The sequence below is a fragment of the Hippocampus comes genome, unplaced genomic scaffold, assembly GCF_001891065.2.
Source record: "Hippocampus comes isolate QL1 unplaced genomic scaffold, H_comes_QL1_v1.1 scaffold19, whole genome shotgun sequence".
NCBI lineage: Eukaryota > Metazoa > Chordata > Actinopteri > Syngnathiformes > Syngnathidae > Hippocampus > Hippocampus comes.
The window spans coordinates 443,025-452,167 of record NW_017805148.1 but is presented as its reverse complement, the minus strand read 5'-3'; the positions used below and the strand labels follow the sequence as shown (position 1 = coordinate 452,167).

Here is a 9,143-nt window from a genome sequence, read left to right as displayed (position 1 = left end):
GGGGGGGGGAATGACAATCAAGCATATCAATGAGCCCTGAGCAAGGCAGTCAGCAGCCCAAATGTAGGTCAGCAGGAGGCATCTACGTACTTTTGAGGGGGCTAGGGGAGGAGGACTTGTTAGGAAAACCAAAGATGATTTGGTGGGGGGGCTGAATATGAAGTCAATGTTCCTACTGTGCGATATTGAGGATGAAATTCAGAAGTTACATTAAAAAAAGCACCTACATTTGTCGATAACTTATTCATAAATCCATTTTCTATACCGGTTGTCTTTATGAGGGTGACGTGGAACCATCACCCCCCCCCCCCTCACAAATGAACAACATAACAACTGCATTCTATTATCTTGTACTCTATTATATCGTACTTGATAGAATGAAAGCAATTCAACAGTTTGTGCATCATGATTAATTCATTGCTACTCCTTCTGGTGTGTGCAATTTGCTACCATGGGCAGTATAATACAGACAAACGTAGAAGACTTTCGAAACTACCATAGATAACTCAGTAAGCAGCAGTAATAATCGTTTTTACGGAGGAGAAAGACAATATTTTTTATGAACATTGTTTTACGGTGGCACATTATTTTATGGCTGTTTGGACAACGCAAGACATTCTCTCAAATGTCCACTAGAGGGAGCCAAATGGCAAATTTTAAAACTCCACCAAAACACTAGTTATCGTCTTGCACATAATTGTGTTTTTTATCATCCCTCTGTCCTAAAATAAATACCTAAAAATATTATTATATATTCGGAACTTAATTATAGATAAATTGAACATATTTATTGTTTTTTCACTACAATTCAGTCTCACAGGTACACCTGAGATCCAACAGGAAAGATGAATCATAAACTCTCCTTTTACAAAGACAATAGTGACTCAACTGACTTCAATCACACTAGAAAAATACAACATAAAAAATTCAGTTACAAAATATTTTTATTATTCATATAAACAACTATCAAAGTCTATGGATTGGGAGACAACCAAAAAAAAAAGCAATGTCAAAACACATTAAAAAAAGATTGTATTTTCTCGGTATTAAAGGCGCACATATTAAAGGGCTTGGGGTTTTTTTTTTTGTCCAGTGAATCACCTTTTTACAGTCAAACTGACACATTATCTGATGCTCTTTCTTCAGGTACAAATACTGCACAGATAATTGATTGAAGAAACCTTTTTTTGGGCGGGAACCTGGAACGGATGAATTTAATTTCTGCAGTTGTCCATTCATTTCAATGGAACGTGTTGTTTTCAGGGGGATTGATGTCACGAGCTTGGTAACAGAATGAAATAAACTTGCAAAATCGGGTACCGCTGTACTTTACAGCTCCCAGGGCGAGAGGACCGGCTACTCACGAGTCCTTCCCCTCGGAGGAGGTGGTGAGCGAGGAGCGTTTCGTTGTCCCATAGAGTGCATGAGGAGGAGTGGAGGAGGAGGGTAAACGGGGTAGAGTGCATGTGGCGGGAGAGACGGGTGGTCTTTCGGAGGGACAGCGGCCTGGCGAGGAAGAGCGCGGTTTGGGTCCTCGGGCGAGCGATGACGTGGACGAGCCGGAGAGGGGCGACGTCCTGGGGCCGTAACCCAGGACGCCAGTGCTCATGAGGAACTCCCGGGAGCCATACGCCGGAGGGGTGGGTCCCCGGGTACCCTGCGGTCGTCCGGGGTCCGGCGGTAGACTGCGCCGGCAGGGAATGTCGTAAACGCAGGCGTCCGGTCCGTACAGGGCTTGGGATGGAATGTGAAAGCGCAGCATCCGCTCCCTCTCTTCTATCTCGCGCTGCTCGTGAATGGATGCGATGAGGGCTTTGGAGAGGCCATCGAAACGGGACGACGCGGCGGGTGCGGCGGTCTTCTGAGGAGTCAAACTCACATCCCGGAGGCTGTCTCGAAGACTTTGGGTCTTCATGGGTAGACCCGCTGGAGTGAGATCCCTCGACATGAGGCCCTGGAAAGCAGCCGAAGGCTCTCTTTGCATGAACCCCGGGAATGAAGGGGAGGGGTCTCGAGACGAGAGACCCTGCAGTGAAGGCGACAACTCTCTGGTTTGAGGAGAATGCCGGGTGACGCCCACAAAGACTGGGCTGTAAGTGTGAGGGCCACGCTGCACCGTGCTGACGTCCGGACCCAGGCTCATGAAGTAGCCCACTGCGGGCGCTCCTCTGTGGGGGTGACCCTGGGGGTCCGCGGTGGAGACGAGGTTGTCGTAAGAGCTGCTACTGCCACCGCTGTGGTTGGCCTGCGACTTGGCGATCATGTGGCGGCCGGCATGTTTCAGGCTGAGCGAACGCGAGCTGAGCGTCATGGCCCCGGAGAGGGTCGCAGTCTGCAAGGGAGACAAGGAAGGGGGCATGGCTCCCTTCAAGGGGCTTCCATTGGTGTCCAAGCGGAGGTCCGGACCTTTGCTGTCTCCCGCTGGCTCTGAGGTCTTCAGCAGCTACAAATTACACGAACAATACTACTTAGACTGCAGCAATCTCGCCAAAGTCATTAGCAACGCAAATGAGGATAAATGATATAGAAAATGGACAGATGAGCACCTGCTCTGGAGGAATGGGAGACGATCCTCGGGATATCGCCTCCAGGACTGGTCGCAGTTGAGGCACAGTGGGAATGGAGACGGGGATGATAGATTTGGTGTGGTGACCCATCTCTGAAGAAAGGAAGGGAAAAAAAAGAACTGTAAATAATCATTTATTGACCACAAATAATGTACTGTATCTTGGATTGGCTTGCGAGGGAATGTGAAGGGTTTTTTTTTTCTTCCACGTCACATAAGGGGCTTCGAATAAAACTATTATGACCTGCCTCCCATTTATTTTAGGTGTAATTTCACTGTCGATCACTAGATTGCAGCACTGTTTACGTTTGAAAGAAGAAGAATGAAAACAGTATTTTGTAGTTTTAGCTGAAGAATATTGAATATAAAAAAAAAAATTTCAATCCTGCTTTTTACGCCTACAAAAAGCAACAAACTGTCAGTCCATTTTATAATCTACATCACTGTGCAGGACTATCGGTCTTGGTGGTCTTGTACCTTCCATGACGGCGAGGTGACTTTTCAGCAGCCCGTGTTCTGGTTTGGGCGGCAACGGGGGCGGACTTTTCTGAGGATCTGGTCCGGCGGAGGCTCTGCTGTGTTTGCCGTTGTCGCTCACTTTGACGGACAGCTGCCTGTCAAGCTCCGGTCTCAGGAAGGGAGGCTGAATGTGGATCACAGACTTCTTGCGAGGCCTGGCCGAGTACCTGGTGATCACAAAGATAATCTCATAATTTGGAGGCGGGCCACCATTTTACTGATTTACTTTATTATGAAAACCTGATGCACTAGAGGAAAAAAAAAAAACTGGAAGACTCAGAATCGGCGCAAACGTAAAAAAAAAAAAAAATCTACCTGAATTTGTATTGGCCTAAAAATGTAAATTGAAATATGACAGAAACAATGTCAGCCGCATTTTGAAGGGTGATGTGTCTTACCTCGGCGAGATGGGACTGCACACCAGGTACTCCAGATTGTTACAGCAACCTCGAGTGAATGGATTCGCTCCTCCCTGAAATTTCCCCGTGACCTGAGGGATTATCAAAAAAACAAAATGACATTTAGCCCCCACAAAAATACAAGTTTGTGCTTTTTACAGAGTAGATCAGGCTTGAGTTGATAATTTTGACAAATTGGGGGCAGTCGACTATTGTTTCCAGCCCACACAACAATATGCGACTGACTTGTTCATTGGTGGTGCGTCCCCGCGACACCAGGAATAGATGGAAGCCCGTCAGGCCCAGGACGGGAAGGAGAAACAGGCCCGATATGCTGATCACGACCAAACTGTTTGGGAACTATGTTGAGGAACGAAAAGAAGCTCGAAGTGAGGTGAGGAATAACTCGACTTCTTCTCCGTGCGCCTGCAGGAAGGATACGTGACGGTGCAGTGCAGCTTCCACAGCTGGTCGGTGTGGTGAAGCACGAAGACGAGGCCCAGGCTGAACACGCAAACCATGTGACCGGTGAGGGACAACAGGAAGAGGAAGAAGTAGCGGTAGTTGCGCCGCCCGATGCAGTTGTTCACCCACGGGCAGTGGTGGTCAAAATCCTGCGCGGTGAGTGACACACAAACACAAAAAAAAAAAAGAAGACGTTAACTTGTGAACGGCTTGTAAACAAAGAGGTTGTCATCTAAAAGACAAGGAAAAAAGGGGAAAATACCACATTTTACGTTTCAAGATGCCATTTTACAAGCCCAAAAAAAATCATTTTTCAGCCATTTACATCATAAAAGCCATTTTAAAAGTACATATGTATAATTTTGATGTGGGCTTGCATTAGAGACACTTGAAAAATTTTGGAAATGTTTCGGGGAAAAAAACCATGATGTGTCTCTGGATAGATATTTACTTCTCCAAATTTTGGAGGATGGAAAATCCAATATATATATTATTATTATTATTATTTTTTTTAATATCAACATCCCAACTCTCTGAGAAATTGAATTTCCAGAGAGGCTTCAAATACGAGAGCAAAGGATTAACCTGATTAATGACATCTCTCTCTCTCTCTCTCTCTTTCCCATCATGTTCTGCCCGTCATTCACAACAGAAATCCTTTTTCTTGACTGCCCCCCCCAACCCTCCCACAAAAATAATATGAGTCTACTGCGCCTACCTCACATCTTTAAAAATAATAATTCATGTCCATTCCACCACCTATGTCCTCCATTTTGGATTGACCCCTGTTGTTCGTAGGGCACTCATGAAAATACTCGGACACTCATCATTTGAAAACATGATTACAATCATGAAATGGATTGCTATATCTGTAGAGTGATGTTGTAGACATTACGTCGATAAGTGATAGGATAGGATGTTAAGCGATCTGATACTAGATACGATAAATATGACCGACCTCCACGCAGCGATCGCACACGCTGCAGTGCGAGCATCGCGGCGGCCTGTAGAAGTGACAGGAAGCACACCACTTCATCCGCACTTGGATGCCCCTCACGTCCACGTTCTTGTAGAGGGGCGCGCGGAACTCGTCGTCCTTGTCTTCATCGTCGCTGGCTGCCGGTTAGAGAGAGAGAAAAAAAAAAAAGATAGAGCGCAATATAACTTACGACGCCACAGTTGGAATTTCCATCAATTTGTTCCCTCACCCATCGGGAGGATGCCAGCGTCCATAAACGTCGCCATGGTGAAGTTGGCCAACACAAAAAGGAAAAGGGCGGCGCAGCACGGCGGCACGGCAGGGCAGATGGACACTGCCAGCCATGGGCATCTGCAAATTCACACAAGAATAAGAATCATTTGCCCAGCTGTTTAATTATTTATTTATTTTTTTTACATTTTCATAAGACAATTTCTCCAGGATACAAGTGATTTTCCTTTTTGCTGAATCCAGTACATGATGGACAATGGTTGGACAGCAAGCCTGACCCCAACTTTTAAAGTCACATTGCACACCTCATTTAATCCTAAAACACTTTGTCCAGGGTATTGGGCACCTTGAGATCATCAAAATGTGTTTTAATTTGTCACAAAACGGAGATGAAAATCACAAAAGTGACAAATATCAAACTGTTTTAACTGCATCCAGCACGCGATGCAGCCAAAAGTGAAAGTTTGGACAGGCAATCTCATTCTATTTTTTTTTTTTTTAAACCATGCACCGCACTAAACATACAATGTTCACCACAACACAAGCAAAAATTGGTGAGTTATTTTTGCTCCATCCGGCACACGATGGAAAAAGTTAAATCAGGCAGATTTTGCCCAAGTTTTCAAGACATGCACCGCAATAAACAGACAACAGGATTCAAAACTGGTTGACGGGGAAGTGCTTTTTTTCCCCCCCAGAATCCAACATGCTATCCGGCCCAAATAAAAATAATTTCCCCGCACGGTGTGTTGACAAAAGTGTGCTTCATGTGTATCCATCCCCGCTCAGGTTGAGGTTAACGCAAATCGGGTCCACACACAACAAAGACTTTAAAGGGGGATAATCTTCATCCCGTTTATTCCCACGGCAGCAGCGCCGGATCCCAAAAGTAATTGTTTACACTGAAAGATAAGCGAGTATTAGTGCGTGTTCATCACTGCTCCCACATCAGGAGGATTTACCAAGGGACGGGGGTCCCTCCGGGTGCAGCGACACAATTATTTTCACTGGAGATTAATCTGTTGATTATATGCTAATTGCTTATTGTGGTGCTTTTATGTCTTAAAATGGTCACGGATTCAAAATAAGGAAAACAACAGTGGACTGTATTGCCCGCTGTCTTATTGTGCCGTGGACATGAAAGTGCACGGTGCTTTGATGATGTCACCGCCGTGTGAGATTAGACGGCGGATCTGAGTAATCAGGTTACACAATGGGAGTACGAAAGGACCTCCGGGAATGTTCATCATGTAGATTGAGATGAATGAAGTCGTCAAAAATATTCAAAACGACAAGTACACTCATAAAAGTTTCCGTACTGTTTAGTGAGTCGCGCTGCATCAAGCACAACTGAGCATGGGTGATATGTGGGTGGTGTAGTGAGTAATGGTGGGGTAAAGCAGTGGGGGAGGGGTCCCCATTGCTGATGCCATGCCAGATGCAAACCCACTAATCCCCCGCCCCCCACCACCACCGGATTATCAACTCTGGATTACAGGCCCTTTCTGACAGTCGATTGTGGAATCCTCAGTTGATCGCCGGCACCGCCGGATATCCTGTATCATACAGTGCAACATATATACAACATACATCATTGCTCATTTAACTTTTGGGAATGCATTTGTCCATTCCCAAAAAAAAAAAAAAAAAAAAACCTACTTCATTACATCATCAAAAAAGAAAATACAGGGGAATAAATTAATCAAGCATAATTATTACACTGCATTATAAAGTTCTTAATTATAAAACATTTGTAGAAACAAAACTGTATAATGCTAGCTAGGTAGACGGCAAGATTGTTAGCTAGGTAGCTAGCTCGCTAGCTAGACGATATATGATAAAATGCGAAGAAGCTATGATTGAATACAAGATGAATACTAGATATGAAGCTGAGCATAACAGCTAGAGATACACCTAGAACACAATACTAGACAGATGTTAAATGGTAGATAATTGATAGTTACTGAAAACAGTGCTTGAGAGAGAGACGGAGGGACAAAGGACGTTACTAGACTGAAAAGATATGATTCCCGATAGTTACGATACTGGAATCTCCAGTACTAGACAGCAGAAAAGCGGGCCTGAGTGCTCCCAATCAAATGACTTGTATTGCAACCTTGTGCGCCACGATCACCTAATTGGATCTTGTCGCGCCCATGTGACAAATCACTGGACTGATTTCTTGAGGACCAGATTACAATGAGGACGGACGGACGACGCTGGGCCCACCCAGAGACCATCTGGACCACGGAGAAGGACACTTCATTACCCCAACAAGACAAACGCCACCTAATGAAAAGAGCCCGGCCGGCAGAATTAAATCTCACACACACACACACACACACACACACACACACACACACACACACACACACACACACACACACACACACACACACGCAGTATAAGCAGCTCACGTCGCCCTCATCCCCGCAGTGGGTCAGTGGCACAGCAGACAGTCAGTTGGACTGCAAATTGGTCAAATACAAATTTGTCACTCTTACATTGAAATCACTGCCAGTCGGATGACACACATGCACGCACGCACACGTACGTACACTGTGCGGTTAATATTAGCGGCTAATTCAAGGACATACAGTAGCATTATTATCCTGCGAAAATTTGTGTCAATGCTTTACTGACATTTTTTAAAGACTCATCAAGCACCGTTTGAAGACATACACACAGACACAGACACAGACACACACACACACACACACACACACACACACACACACGCTACACACACACACACACACACACACACACACACACACACACACACACACACACGCTCTCACAGTTTTCTTCCAAACCCAAACCCAAACCGTTTGGTCGAATTTACCCAAATAGCAGTCGGTCCCTTTTTTGACCCATTGATTGGTTATTCTTTTACCCAAATCTTTCAAAGTGTATAAAGTATGTGTGAATGTGTATGTCTATGTGCGCCCTAAAACTGTGTTATCTTCTCTATTTCCTTTTTATTTCAGCTGAGCTGGGGCATCACATAAAAAAAAATAAATAAATAAAAAATTCAAGAACTGCAGAACAAAAGCAGGAAGAAGGCAAGGAAGAGTCAAGAGAGCCAAAAATTAACCCTACAAGCCCACTTTTCTCATACAAAGACATCTGTGCAAAAAAAGGGTGCTGGGGTGGTGGTGGAAGGATTTGAGTGCGTGAGTATGAGCAGATTAAACAAAAATCTACAAGCAATTATATCTGCATCTGCACCATGCCAAAGTCAAAGACTCAAGTTTTCCCAGATGGGGGGGATCACATGGCATCGACGAGATCCTAATCCCCCTGCATGGCCAACCCGCTGTCACATTCCAATGTAAAAAGGCCCGAATGTACTCTATATGTAAAAGAGAAAGTGGGGCAGTTCAAAGGTCACTACCGAGTTGAGCTGGTGAAGTGGGAGAATTCGTCCTGATTTTTTTTTCTTTTTGTCATATTAAATATATCTTGACTCTGTACTGCACCAGATGATGCACGTGGTACAATTGCATCTTGTTATATGATGTTTTTGTATAGTATTGACGGGTTCTACAATAGTAATGTGACAGTGGTGCTATTAAGCGGTGGATTAAATCAGAATAAGTCATCATTGAGGACTCAGGTACCAAATGCTCAGCCCGAAACTACTTTACACACACCGCATGGGGACTTTCTCCAACCTCTCACCACAAATAGGTCAAAATAAGCCTCCAAGGAATGATTCAAACCTTTATGCCAATCGTCACAGTTCAAAAGTGTATATTGCATAAAAATGCGGGCTCCGACGGGCTGATGGGAAGGCGTCTTATCAGTAAAAAGTGTGCTCCATAGCAGCGAGTCCTCGACGTGGCCTGTTGACAGCCAACCCACAGGGTCGGTGTCATGGCACCTGAAGTAAGTAGAAACACCTATCGGTCACGCGTTCCAATACTTTTGCTCATTTGAAAATTGGGTGGCTTTAAAAAAAAAAAAAAAAAAAAAAAAAACA

The 9,143-nt window shown here is 44.7% G+C and overlaps 1 protein-coding gene across 4 annotated transcripts in view; it reads right to left on the bottom strand.

The window, feature by feature from the left end:
• Positions 1–1,061: 1,061 nt before the first annotated feature.
• The window catches only part of LOC109514684 (probable palmitoyltransferase ZDHHC8), an 11,739-nt gene continuing 3,657 nt past the window's right edge, over positions 1,062–9,143 (bottom strand). The window contains exons 1-9 of one of the 4 annotated variants that reach the window (XM_019867974.1): positions 6,478–7,789; positions 5,157–5,278; positions 4,907–5,064; positions 3,925–4,097; positions 3,730–3,832; positions 3,484–3,575; positions 3,044–3,252; positions 2,547–2,659; positions 1,062–2,443 (exon numbers count right to left, since the gene is read on the bottom strand). In XM_019867974.1, the coding sequence (XP_019723533.1) occupies positions 1,361–2,443; positions 2,547–2,659; positions 3,044–3,252; positions 3,484–3,575; positions 3,730–3,832; positions 3,925–4,097; positions 4,907–5,064; positions 5,157–5,193 (1,968 nt within the window). In that variant the 5' untranslated portion in view covers positions 5,194–5,278; positions 6,478–7,789 and the 3' untranslated portion in view covers positions 1,062–1,360. Of the gene's footprint in view, positions 2,444–2,546; positions 2,660–3,043; positions 3,253–3,483; positions 3,576–3,729; positions 3,833–3,924; positions 4,098–4,906; positions 5,065–5,156; positions 7,790–9,143 lie in introns of those variants that run through there. The other 3 variants (XM_019867975.1, XM_019867972.1, XM_019867973.1) reach the window with 3 other exon arrangements.